This window comes from Tamandua tetradactyla, chromosome 2 (genome assembly GCF_023851605.1).
Source record: "Tamandua tetradactyla isolate mTamTet1 chromosome 2, mTamTet1.pri, whole genome shotgun sequence".
Classification (NCBI taxonomy): domain Eukaryota; kingdom Metazoa; phylum Chordata; class Mammalia; order Pilosa; family Myrmecophagidae; genus Tamandua; species Tamandua tetradactyla.
This window is the reverse complement of record NC_135328.1, coordinates 203,672,683-203,686,307: the sequence shown is the minus strand read 5'-3', so window position 1 is coordinate 203,686,307 and position 13,625 is coordinate 203,672,683. Positions and strand designations below refer to the sequence as shown.

The following is a 13,625-nucleotide window of genomic DNA, read 5'->3' as shown; positions in this document are numbered from 1 at the left end:
AGCTAAACGCCCACTTAACTGTGAGGCTTCAACACAAAGATCACCTCCCCCATGAAGCCTTCCTTGAATACCACCCCCCTTTGTGTCCCCACAGTGTCTTCCTGAGGCTTGGACCTCAAGCTCATTGCACTTTAGGGCCCAGTTCCCAAATCCAGCGACGCCACAAAATGATCTGCAGGCTTATTTAAATATAAGAACAAAAACAAAAAACAGATTCCGAGACCTAAGGCTGTTTAATAAATGTCTGGAGAAGATGGGGTTAGGGGTGAATGGATGAACCCGGCAAACCCGATGGTTCCAAAGTGGCTTTAGAGCACTTACTCACTTAGCTCTGTAAGCATCCTTGAGGCGAGGACACTCCTGATACACGTCTGTATCCCTAAGCTCCTCGCAGATACTGGGACACAAGAAATGTGCAGGATGGGGAGAGGAGAGAGACACATGCACAAAGAGAATGAGAACAGGAGGTGAGGGCAGAGGAGCTGGGCCTAGTTCACCCAGTCTGGGCACCTCTGGCAGGGACAGGGTTGGGTCACAGAGCCACTACGCTCATGGCCTCCCCTCCACCCACCACTTAGCAGTCTGCCCGGCAGCGCCACAAGGGATACATCTTTCTTCTCATTTCACTTTTATTTAAAAAATCAATATCCTGTGCATGTAAGCCACAGTGGCAGATCACAAACCTGTACTTTGGAAATGACATTTATTGTGCCATTTTTATTTTCCATGTTGTTTCCTTGTTCTCCCTTATTCAGGACAGACGGGTCTTTGAAAATATCAGCTTGTCTGCATTGCTAAGGGGAGCCAGGCAAGAGTTTTTCAGGGGGGCAGGCAGGCAGAGGCAGCCTCCTCCTGGAGGTGAGGAGGGGTGCTGGAGGTGAGGTGGGGACCCCAAACTGTAAGGGATCTCCTCCAGACCACAGAGAGTTGAGAGATTTTAGGAGGTTTCTTTTCTCACCCATCGTTGGAATCATCCCCTCTCTTTCAGGGACAGCAATTTCATTGGTACAGAGTCCATCAGGGGTCAAGGCCCAGAGACCTCTCAGCACCTGATTCCTAAATTCAGTCCCCTCCCCCTCCACCAAATCTAGGTCTGGCTCCTTTGCTAGCAGGCTCCGAAGATTTCTGTCTTCTCTTAATAATAAATTACAATAGTCCCATGTATGCACTGGGTGCCTACTAAGAGCTGAGTACTCAGTAGGATCACCTCTTCGGACCCCAGGAGGTGGGTGCCTAGTCCATCAACTTATATATGGGGAAAATGGGGTTAACAGATATTCCTGAGCCACACCAATTAGAGGCCGAGCTGGGCGTCAAACTCAGGAGTGGCTGATCACAAAGCAAAGGCTCTTCACTCCCCTTTCTGCTGCTCCCTGTTCTTAACCTTACTCCACTTCTGCCCCAAATTCAAGCTCATCTTTTCCACTGCCCTCAGCCACCAAGGAATTAGAGGCCTCGGGAACCCCCTGATGGACCTCTGGACTTCCACCCTGCTAGCTCCCTAAGAGCCCACCTTCCTTTGCTTTTCATTCCAGCCCAGGTCACTCTGGTTCTACTGTTGGCCAAGCCCAGACACCCTTTGATGTTTATCAAATTGGTCTTGGCCCTTTCTATCACCCACCACAGTTAACATTTCATTTCCATCAGTCAGCATCCACCAAAACCCGACAATTATCTATCTCCAAGCACAGATGCCAAAAAGTGCCCTCCTGACCTAAGGCAGCTCCCGGTCCTTGCCAGGAAAGCATCCCTGCGAGGGGCATCACACTGTCTCAGATGCAGTCTCAGTAAGGAGGCTAAAACTCTGGTGCCAGGGATGCTAGGGGTTCCTGCATCTGCAGTGAGGTGTGGGGTCCAGGAGTCTCTTCTTTTTTGTGACATTCATCCCAATGAAATAATCCTGTCATTCAATGTCTAACACCAACCTCCCCCACTAGAAGAGAGGATCCTTGGGGTCTGGAAGCACAGCTATCTGGTTCATGGCTCTATATCCGGCGCCCAGCACACAGACACGCACAGGAAATAATTGTCGGATAATGATCATCTCCTCTCTGGGCTTCAGCTCCCCGTATACATGATGGGGGATGGGGGGTGGGCTAGATGCTTTCCTAGGTCCTCACCAGCCCTCACTTGTGGTTCCAGGATCAACGAGCTCCAGTCCCCAGCCTGTGTTTTGTATTGTCTGTTATCATCAGATTTAAGTCCTTCTGGAGGAGGAGGGAGGCCTATAAATAAATAATGACCATGTTTAAAATTCACTCTTATTTTCTGAGACCAGGAAAAGAACTGGGGTGCAGAAAGGGAGCAAACAGAACTGAGGGGCTCTGAAAAGTGGAAGCCTGGAACATAGAGAGATGTTAACAATTAACATGGTGCACAATGCTTTACACTTCCCCCATGCTTTCTCCTCCATCATCCCATCTGAGCTTCCGAGAGCCCCATGCGAGCTGCAGAGCAGGTGTGATTATAGTGCCATTATAGAGAGAAGAAAATTGGGGTTCCCTTGGGTTCCCTTGGCAAAGAACTCTCAGCAGGGAATTGGTAGGGCCAGAAATGGAACCAAGGTCTCTGACTCCAAACCCAGTGCTCAGGCACCAGGCCAGCCACGTGATCATTCCACTGAGGGCCACCCCCCTGTCTCTTGGAGAAGACCAGGACCTTGGCGGGTGAGTGGCCAGTTTTGGACATTCCCCTGGACAGCCTGTTCTCTCTTACAGTGCTGAGTCGGCGAAACCAAACTCACCACTCACCCAGCCCACTTACAGTAAACCCCTCCGGTAGCAGAAACGGGACCTGAAACTGCCTGAGTGCAGCAGGATGGGGTGAGAGTGGGGTGACGGGGAGGGGGCTGGTCTGCTGGGCCCACAGGAGGGGACCAGCAGGGAAAGGCCCTTCCTGCCCCTGGAGAAGGGAACTTCCGCTTTGGACTGAGAGCAGCAGGCTCCAGGCTCCTGGCCCCACTGCTGCCCAGCCCCAGGAATCACAGGACACCAGCTTCCCAGGTGAGCGCCTGGGGGGATTGACTGGCAGGGCCAAAATGGTGGAGGGTGGTGATTCTCAAAGTGCAGGCTTTGCGTCACCTGCCTTGGAGCCTTCTAGGGTATTTGTAAACAGCGCAGAGTCCTGCAACCAACCTCAGAGCTAGGGAATCTGACCCTCTGGAGTGAGCCTGGGCATTGCTGCTACCCAGGGGCCCAGCATAAAGGCTCTGGGGTCCCAAAGCTGACCTAAGTCCAGCTTGTGCCTCTTTTGTGCTGATGATCTTGGGCAAGATAACATTTCTCAGCCTAAGACCCTTTCTGGGGATGAGATTCTTTCTCCAGGGGCCCTGTGAGTCCTAAAGAAGATCAAGGTCCTTGGGTGCTTAGCATACTCTCTGGCTCAAAATCTATTAGTAAACCAGAGGCAGAGGTAAAATTAGAACCCAGGGCTCCCTCTGTCCAGCCCAGCACTCCCCTAGCCTTGCTTCTCTCATTTCCTCCCCGTCTGCTAAGAAAGCTCAGCTTGACTCTTTCAGGGCAATAATTTGATTTGCAGGTGAAGCTGTGGTTAATTATCAGTACTGAGTGAACTCGATAATGCTGACAAAGGTTGGGGGTGGGGGTAGGGCTTTTAGAGGGGCCGTGTTCCTTTTAGGTCTCAGCTCGTGTAATCCCTCTGGGCCAGGTAGAAATCGTCATTGCCCAAGAGACTCAGAGAGGTTAAGGCACTTGGCCGAGGTCATGCCACGAGGGAGCAATGAGGTGATGTTTAAGGTCAAGTTGGCCTGACTCCAAGTCAGCGGAGGGGGAGGCCCTTGGGCTGGAGGTAGCTGGAGGGGTCGGCATTGTGGGGGAAGATGTGGGGAGCTGGGCTGAAGGGGACGATGGACTGATGACGGCGGAAGGTCAGACCGGGTGAGTTTTAAGTCCTACCCCAAGTCTGAGATTTGGTATCCTCCTGAATTAGAACTAGATTCTGATTAGAACTAGAAATCAGAACTTCCCCCTCTCACCCCATCTCCAACTTCCCCAAGAAGCCCAAGTTCCATCACAAATCGAACCTCTGCTCCCCGCCAGGCGAGCCCCTCTCCCTGAGCCCAATCTTCCCAAAGGAACAGACCCTTCCTCACTTCTCCAACCACCTTTGCTCCTGCCCAGAAACCTGGGGATTCTTGGATGATGGTGATAATAATAAAATGTCTAATATTCATTAATCATTGCAACATGCCAGGCTCTGTTGTAAGCCCTAACTCACCTGTCCTTGAACCAACCCTGAGAGGTATAGGTTAGTATCATCCCCATTTTATAGACAGGGAAACTGAGGTCAGGAAGAAGTGATTTGTGCAAGGCCCTTGGCTAAGATGTGACAGAGGCTGGATGTGAACCCTGGCTTTCCTTATGACACTACAGGGCTCTCACCACTAAGGGAATGTTTGCTGCTAATGACCACAGCAATACTAGTAATGAAAAAGGCTCCTTTCCTGAGCACCGTCCCTGCACCCAGTATTCTGAGCTTGCCCTGTGCATTAACTCCTTTTCATAGGTCATCTGGCCCCAAAGCTGTAAGCACCAGCTACATCTGCCTCCTAACAGAACAGCCCTGCAAGTTGTTGAGATCCTGTGGAAGTGGGTCTGAATCCCAGCCACATGGTAGCTGTGTGGCCTTTATTGAGGTTCTCACCCCCTCTGATCCTCACTTGTAAAATGAGAGAAAGGGCAGGAGTGCTTTCTCAAAGGGCTGTTGTGGGGATCAAATTAAATGGGAAAATGGCACATAAAGCATTTAGCACCGAGCCTGGCACTTGTTAAGCCTTAGCAAACGTCAGGCTTGGTGCGAAATGCATAGATTATTAAAGTTGTCAAACTGTTATTTGGCAAAACCTCCAGCAAGAGTGAGGGCTGGGGCATATTCATAGACAAGTGGAACTGTCCTCCAAGCCACTGTGTCTTTGGAGCATACTGGCAGGCCCTGGTCCCATCCCCTCTGCATCTTCCCATCCTTGTGCACAGCGCAGAGTCAGGCATAGCCCAGGGGGCTGGGAAATGTTTCATGAATTGATTAGAACTGGATGAGGGGCTGAGGCTAATTTTCAGAGTACCTGAGCCAAAACTCAGCAAGTCTTTAAGGTCCCGGGAAACCCACCAATTGCCAGACTCTGGGATGGGCACAGCTCGGGGGGTGCGGGTGGCAGGGAGCATGGGGCTTGGTCACAGCCCTGCCACTCCCCAAATCGCTGGGTGACTCTGAGCAGGGTGCTTTCTGCTTTTTGAGCCTCGGTTTCTGCCATCTACAAGAGGGGAAAATAATCACGACCCACTTCCCCGGGGTGTCGTGAGGATCGGAAGACGGGAGGAGCAGCAGCGTAGCAACAAGCCAGATGAGAGCTCGGAACATCGTGATTCATTCCCATCCATGGCCTGATCTGGATCCCCATGTTTGCCCCAGGAGGCAGGCAAGGACCACCTGACTCTGCCATTTTAACAGTGGGAAACAGCTCAGCAGAGGGAGAAAACCCTATGGGCTAAGAGGTGATATGATCTTCACAATACCCTGCGAGGTGGGCAAAAGGATTTGACCCAAGTCTTGAAACAGGGAGAATTTTAATATGAGCAAAGTTGGAATGGCCTTGGTAGGTAGTGAGCTGCCTGTCACTGAAATGGTGCAAGCCATTAATGGAAGAGCCCTTATCTGGCAGAGATGTTATTGAGGAGACTTAAGAATATGCTGAGCACTGGACTACATGAAATTGAAGATCCCTTCTGTCTCGGGAATTAACACCACAAGGTGATGGCCAAATTGGTCTGACTGGCTCCAGACAACCTCCAGGCTTCTTCCTAGTTTTCTAGAATTAAAAAGGGGGCAGCACCACCTTCTCACCAAGGCCAGTAGCCCTTGGAGGAACCTGAGAATATGCAGCCTGCAGAGATGGCCAGGAATGCTGGCGGGGACACTAGATGGACCTGGGCCCAAGTCCTGCTTCATTCCTAAATGTGAGACCCTGAGCAATCGACTTGACCTCCCTGAGCCTCGGTGTCCTTTTTGGTGTCGAAATAATAGTTTCTACCACGCAAGGCTGCTCTGAGAATGCAGAGTGGCTTGCTGTGAAACAGCACAGGCAGCCCAAAATCAGACACTCCCCTAAATACAAACATTTGGAATAAAAATTCCCAAACCCAGGTGGGCCACGGTGGCTCAGCAGGCAGGAATGCTTGCCTGCGATGCCAGAGGACCTGGGTTCGATTCCTGGTGCCTGCCAATGTAAAAAAAAAACAAACATTCCCAAACCCATATACCCACAGCCTTTGAGAACCTACACTGGCCCCTTCTGACCTCTCTAACCTCACCTGTCACTTAGAGCCCTCACTACCCTCTGTCTACACTGGCTTCCCTGCTGATCTTCACTGTTCCAAGCTCTGTCCGACATCTGGGCCTTTGCCCCTCACTGTTCCTTCCTCCTGCTACACTCCTGTCTCAGCCCGTTCAGGTACTTCAGGTCTCAGCCTAATCATTCCCCTGTCGAGCACGCTACCCTGGGGGAAAGGACTCCCCTCGCTAAAGAAGGCACCTCCTACCCCCCTTACTCTCCCTCCTGCCACCCTCCTGATCCTTTCAGAGCACTCGTCACAGCCCAGAACCCTGGAGATATTGAGGGTTCCATACCAGACCACTGCAATAGAGTGAGTATCACAATAAAGCAAGTCACACAAACATTTTGGTTTCCTGGTGCATATAAAACTTAAGTTTACACTATACTGTAGTCTATTAAATATGCCATGGTATTATGTCTAAAAACAATATATGTACCTTATGTAAAATGTGACACAGGGATATGAAGTGGGCACACGCTGCTGGAAAAATAGCACCGATAGACTTGCTCAACACAGGATTGCCACAAACCTTCAATCTGTTACAAAAAAAAAAAAAACAAAAAAAAACACAGTATCTGCAAAGCACAATAAAATGAGGTATGCCTGTATTTTTGTTCCTTTGTATGTTGACCTGTTTATTGTCTGTCTCCTGCTAGAGCATCAGCTCTGTGAGGGCAGGACCATTATCTGTCTGTTCATCACTATGTCCCGGGCACCTAGAACAGCTTCTGGTACACGAGACATTCAGTGAGCACATGAACCAATGAATGAATAAATGAATGAATGACTGAATGAATGGTAGGAGTCACTTTGGTAGTGACTTTGCCCCTGCTTTCTCTTTGCCCAGCAGGAGGCTGCTGAGACAGTGTGATGATGAAGACCCTGTGGGGCAACGTCCCGCTGCTGCTGCTTCTGGGTCTGCTTGATGCCTCCTGGGCCCAGAGCAGCTGCACAGGACCCGCAGCCATCCCTGGCATCCCAGGCATCCCCGGGAAACCAGGCTCAGATGGCCAGCCTGGGACCCCTGGGATAAAGGGAGAGAAAGGTACTGTGAGTTTTGGGGACACTCTGGTATTGCTGACCAAGGCTCCATCTCCTGTCTCCTGAGTCACAGTTGTCCATCTTAGGGACTGCAACAGTACTTTCAAATCCACTAGCTTTCTGGGCCATCCCCTAGAGAGGATGATCGCCACTTTACAGATGAGAAAACTGATGTCCAGAAAGGCTACTGACTTGCCCAAGTTAGCCCAGGAACTGTTAAGGCTGAGACCAAAGCAGGTATCTCTTGGTCCCAAATCCAGAGAGAAAGGCAGCATCGGTGCTGAAGTTACACAGTCCTAGGTTTGAATGATCCTTTTGCAGGGCTATAGTGGGGTTCAAGTGAGACATGCCCCCAAATGAAAACCTCTGCAAAGTGTAGTTCATTTATTCATTTAACCAATGGGTAGGGAGCAACCCTCTGTGTCAGTCACTCTCCTCACATAATCCCATTTAATCCTTGCAATCTCTTAAAATATCATTCCCAGTTTACAGATGAGAAAGCTGAGCCTTAGAGAATATGCCTCAGTCAAGGTGACACAACAACTACTGGCAGATGTGATATTCAAGGAACAACTGTCCATCCCCAGAGCCCATGTTCTCAGTCACTCTATTAGACAATAGATTTTATCAAGTGGTGTGCCCACTTGAGAGGTAGAGGCTGACTGGAGAGTCGTTTTCAGAAGGATTCCAAGGACCATTTCCAGGGTTAGTAAGAAAAGAATGTGGTGATTGATTAAGGGTGTCTGCACCTGGTGAGGTTGTGGAGAGGACTAGCATGACTGCCAAGAATTTGCTATCTCTGCTGGAGACTTAAGTCTGGACTGGGGTGCCTGTCCAACCACCTTCCTCCCCTCAGACATGAGCCCCCATTAGTGCTGAGCACATCTCAGAATGCTGGGCTGGAAGGAGACTCAGAGGCCCTCTCAGAACCGCTCTTTGTACAGATGGGAGGCTGAGGCCCAGAGAGGGGCAGGGACTCGTCCAAGGTCACACAGCCAGGCTCCCATGCCTCCCAGCCCAGGGCTCCTTCCTCTGGTTCTCAATTATCTCTCGTATCCTCATTTCTCTTGTCTTGGCTTTCCCAGGGCTGCCAGGGCTAGCTGGAGACCACGGCGAGTTTGGAGAGAAGGGGGACCCAGGGATCCCTGGGAACCCAGGAAAAGTTGGCCCCAAGGGCCCCGTGGGTCCCAAAGGTTTCCCAGGGGCCCCTGGAGCCCCTGGCCCCAAGGGTGAATCTGGGGACTACAAGGCCACGCAAAAAATAGCCTTCTCTGCCAAGCGGACCATCTCCAGTCCCCTGCGGCGGGACCAGACCATCCGCTTCGACCACATAATCACCAACGAGAACAACAACTACGAGCCTCGCAACGGCAAGTTCACCTGCAAGGTGCCCGGCCTCTACTACTTCACATTCCATGCCAGCTCGCGGGGGAACCTGTGCGTGAACCTGGTCCGCGGCCGGGAGCAACTGCAGAAGGTGGTCACCTTCTGCGACTACGTGTACAGCACCTTCCAAGTCACCACGGGCGGCGTGGTCCTCAAGCTGGAGTGGGGGGAGAACGTCTTCCTGCAGGCCACCGACAAGAATTCCCTGCTGGGCATGGACGGCGCCAACAGCGTCTTCTCCGGGTTCCTGCTCTTCCCGGATATGGAAGTGTGACCCGGTAGGCAGCTCCTCCCCGGCCTGCGACACTCACTGTACCCCAAATGCCCCCTCCTCCCAGCCAAAGCAGAATGGCTGAACGAATGAGTGAATAAACTCTTCAGGGACAAGGGACGGTGGTCTGATTCAACTCTGTGTCCCAGTGCCTGGCACACAGTAGATGCTCAGAAATGCTGGCTGAATGACTGACTGACTGAATGAATGAATGAACGACCTCTGAAAACAGAAATGCCATCTAAGGATAGTCTCTGTGTCCTGCTCTGTGCCAGCCACACAGTGGGAGGCAGGATGGGGACAGCATCTACCGAGCACCTATTCTGTCCCATGTGCCAGGTTAGCCCCTTTCCTCGTTCTCTCATTAATCCTTACTCTCACCCCTGGAGGTAGATTGCATCCTGCTCAGTTTACAGAGGGGGACAGTGAGGATTGGAGGAAGAAGGGATCATCTATGACCCCACAGGAGATCTGAGGATTTAGGGCAGGTCAGCCCATAGGTGCATCAAAACACCTTTTAAGGCCACATGTCTAGGCCGGATATGAAAGGTGTTCTGCTGCTTATAATTTCACACCATCCACACCCAGGGGATCAAGGGGTCCTCCTCCAAAGTCTTAACTCACCTTGGAACCAGGACCATCCCACTTTTGATGCTCCCCACATTTCCACTGTCCCAAAATGTTCACAGGCCAGTACAACCAGTTAGAACAAAAGTCACCCCTTATCCTGCTCTAAAACCTCCATTGGCTCCCCACTGTCAACTGGATATAGTCCCAGCCTACGAGCCTGGCATATGACGCTCTCTATGGCTGCCCTTCAAGCCCTGCCCGCTCCTGGGCAAAGAAAGTCTCCACTCCAAACCAACCGGGCCCTCTCGGTCTTCCAAACAAGGACCATGCTTTCCTCCTCAGTGCCTCTCCTCTACTCTTCCCCACCTAGAAGCTTCCACGCTGCCACTGAACCAGCCTCGAAAGCCTCGTTCAACCCATACCTCTTCCCTGAGGCGGGGCCATTCCAGCCTCACAGCTCTCTCCCTCCTCTAACCCCTTTTCTCACTATTCAGGTCTGAGCACGCACAGCTTGGTTCCGGGTTTTACTCGTGCCCGCCCGACCTCCCCAGCGAGGTCCTGAGCTCCTGCTCATCCCCAGACGCGGACACGCTCAGCGGCCGCGCAATACAGCCCTGCTTCGGCCGGACTGGCGGAGACCACAGCCCTGCACCCCCGCAGCGCTCCAGCTTTGCACCTGCTAGCCACAGCTCCTCCCACGAGCCCCACCCCACCCAGACCCACAACCAATCCCGACCTATCACATGGGCCGCAACACCACGCAGCCTCCTGATTGGCCGGCCCATCTCTCAGGCCTCCATTCATTGGACGCAGATGCTGCTCGGTCTCGCACCAGTGACCTGCCCCAGGCTCAGACCCTCCAACAGGCCTTGGATCTTGCCTGCAGCGGGTGGGTCTGTTTTCTACTGCTCGGCGCTTCCAATGCAAACTGTCTTCTGGCCTTTAAGTCTGAGGTAATAGTAATAGTAGTAGCAGTAGCAGCAGCAGCAGCAGCAGTAGTAGCAGTAGCAGTAATAGCAGTAGCAGCAACAGTAACAGTAATAGATAGTAGTAGTAATAGTAACCACAGCCACAACTGAATGACTATGTGCCAGGCAGTGGGCCTGGTGCTTTCCATAGATCAGCTCCTGTGATCCCCCATAACTCCTGCGAGGTATGTAGCATTGTTCCCATTTTACAGAGAAGGAATCCCAGGCTCAAAGACGGCAAGCAGTTGCAGTGGGTTGCGCAAGCTGGGCCTGGAGGCTGGATCTCTTCATCCCAAAGCCTTCTTGGCTAAACCTGGAGACCGGCCACCTCTGTGCCCCTCGGACCTTGACTGTGAACCCTGACCCTGCTGCCTTTCCTCCTCGCAGAGAACCCAGTCAGGACCCCCACGACTGCCCTTGTTGTAACCCCACCCCCGCCCCAGCTTTGGGATCTGCTCCAAATGCAGGGTCTTGCTGCAAGTCCATTCTTGCCTGTTATGTGGCAGACATATCTTGCTTCATACAAACTTTGACATGTGTTAACTCCTCACCTTTATTACGACTCTTTTCTAACCAAAGGCAGAGTTTCATTCCAGGTATCCAAGGGAAGAATAACGTGGGAGCCCAGAAGAGACCACAGATGGGTCTCCGGGCCTCACCTGCAGACCCCATTACTGACCTGGGCACCTTCCTTTTCCCCTTTGCCCCTTTCTCAGAGGGACCAGGGGTGGAGCTGCAGCTTGGAACCTCCTGCTGAGCTAGCAATTGGGCAGGGAAAGGAAGGAAAATGGGTCCCCTGAGACCTGTGACTCTTGACCTTTGGGCACCCTCCCTGACCCCCAGCCCTCAACATGCCACATCCCACAGCCAAAGTCTTTTTAGTTGCAAGTGCAAGAAACCCCCTCAGACCAACTTAGAAGGGAGAGGGGGACTTATCAGGAGAGCCCAGAGGTATCCCACAGGACCCGGGAGCAGGGGCACAGCCCACCTCAGTGGACATGGGGTCCAGAGCCAGATACCTCCCAGGCAGGACTGCTGGACATCGCATCTCCCACTGAGACCGTTGTCGCTGGGCTTCTCCTTGCACGTGGAGGGAGATGGGGCCCCCCAAAGGACCACCTTGGCCCCGGAAAGCCTCTGCCCCTCACTGAAGTGCCACAGAGACTGACGGCTCCAATTCCCAGTTCCCAGGAGAGGGGATCTGGTCAGCCTGGTCTGGAACAGGGTTTTACTCCTATCCCAACCAGCTGAGACCAGGAAGGGGCTAAATGCCTGGCAAGTGTGATCTCCTTTCACGGTGACAATGAGCCCATAAGTGCTCAAACAAGCATCAGAGTCACCAGGAGGGCTCGTTAAAATCTTCATCTCTAACGCCACCTTCCCCAGTAATGCTGATCCTTCTGCTCTGGGGACCACATTGTAGGACCCACTGCTCTAGTCCTAATGCTCCCAGTCTATAGATGAGAACATTGAGGCACAGGGACGGCGCATTACTTGCCCACATCATGCCGCAGACCTAGGATTTAGATTTTAGCTTCTTGAATCCAGGGATTAATCAAGAAGTAAGGTTTTATCTAATTTAACAGGCCGAATCCTCAATCTTGGGGTTCGCCCCTATGAAACTTATTCCTGCAAAGTAGAAACCAGGCCTACTTATAATTATGCCTAAGAATCACTCCCAGAGAACGTCTTTAGTTGCTCAGATGTGGCCTCTCTCTCTAAGCCGGTGAATTCACTGCCTCCCCGCTAAATGGGACATGACTCCCAGGGGTGCAAATCTCCCTGGGGTGCAATGTGGGACATAACTCACAGAATGAGCTGGGACCCAGCCTCATGGGGTTGAGAAAGCTTTCTTGATCGAAAGGGGGAAGAAAGAAATGAAGCAAAATAAAGTTTCAGTGGTCGAGAGATTTCAAACGGAGTAGGAAGGTTATTCTGGAAGTTTTTCTTATGCTTTATATAGAGATCCCTTTTTAGTTTTTAGTGTATTAGAATAGCTAGAAGGAAATACCTGAAACTGTTGAACTCTTTTCCAGTAGCCTTGATTCTTGAAGATGATTATATAACTATATAGCTTTTGCAGCATGACCATGTGATTGTGAAAACCTTGTGGCTGATGCTCCCTTTATCCAGGGTATGGACAGGTGAGTAAAATATTAAGGACAGGGCAGGCTGCCGTGGCTCAGCAGGCAGAGCTCTCACCTGCCATACTGGAGGTCTGAAGTTTGATTCCTGGTGCCTCCTGCCCATATGCAAAATAAAATAAATAAATAAATAAAAAGTTAAAAAAAAATTAAGGACAAAAAATAAATAAATAATAGAGGTGGAATGAGGGGTTAAAAAAATTGGGTATTGTGCAATACAAGTGTTCAGAGAGAGGGAGGAGTAAGGGTTGTATGGGGGTTTTCGTTTTTCTTTTTATTTCTTTTTCTGTAGTGATGCAAATGTTCCAAAAATGATTATGTGAGCCATTGGTTGTGTACTTTGGATGGATTGTATGGTGCATGAAGATGTCTCAATAAAAATATTTTTAAAAAAGAAGCATGTTACTCTTGTGAAGCTTATGTAGGTAGTGGAGAAGCTTAGACTACCTATAGGCATGCCTAAGAGTCACTTCTGGAGGACCGCTGTTGTTCCTCAGATGTTGTGCTCAGTCTCTCTAAGCCCAACTCTGCAAGTGAAATTATTGCCCTCCCCCTTACGTGGGACATGACATCCAGGGGTGAAAGTCTCTCTAGCGACGTGGGAGATGACTCACAGGGATGAATCTCCAGACCTGGCACCATGGGATCAACAATTGTATCCTGACCAAAAGGGCGGAAAGAAGTGTACCAGTGGCAGAGAGAGTTCAAATAGAGTCAAGAGGCTACACAAGCTTCAGTTAGACATTGCTACCTATATAATCTGCCAACCCCCAACCAGGATCATTCCAGCCAATCCTAAAGAACACCTAGGGCAATATATAAGATTCCACAAGGGTTCCAGGCACTAGAATAACTTTCCAGAAACCTACAACCTCCAGGTGTGTCCCCGGTCCAG

At 51.1% G+C, this 13,625-nt stretch overlaps 1 protein-coding gene across 3 annotated transcripts; it reads left to right on the top strand.

Annotated features, from left to right (window-relative positions):
• The first annotated feature begins 2,696 nt into the window (after nucleotides 1-2,696).
• C1QB (complement C1q B chain) lies at nucleotides 2,697-13,127 on the top strand. 3 transcript variants are annotated; one of them, XM_077150915.1, is made up of 4 exons: nucleotides 2,698-3,002; nucleotides 7,201-7,395; nucleotides 8,477-9,055; nucleotides 10,113-13,127. In XM_077150915.1, exons 2-3 carry the CDS (start codon nucleotides 7,221-7,223, stop codon nucleotides 9,049-9,051), a joined length of 750 nt encoding a protein of 249 aa, XP_077007030.1. In that variant the 5' UTR covers nucleotides 2,698-3,002; nucleotides 7,201-7,220; the 3' UTR covers nucleotides 9,052-9,055; nucleotides 10,113-13,127. The 3 variants fall into 3 exon arrangements, with proteins under 3 accessions (XP_077007031.1, XP_077007030.1, XP_077007029.1); XM_077150916.1 differs by lacking the exon at nucleotides 10,113-13,127 and having other exon boundaries at nucleotides 2,697-3,002; nucleotides 7,198-7,395; nucleotides 8,477-9,166; XM_077150914.1 differs by lacking the exon at nucleotides 10,113-13,127 and having other exon boundaries at nucleotides 2,699-3,002; nucleotides 8,477-9,166.
• Nucleotides 13,128-13,625: the final 498 nt, after the last annotated feature.

Bases quoted from the DNA above. Each gene is read 5' to 3' on its own strand.
- C1QB (XM_077150915.1), top strand. From the start codon at position 7,221: ATGATGAAGACCCTGTGGGGCAACGTCCCGCTGCTGCTGCTTCTGGGT. The intron at 7,396-8,476 runs GTACTGTGAGTT...TGGCTTTCCCAG, and splicing joins TGGGATAAAGGGAGAGAAAG to GGCTGCCAGGGCTAGCTGGA.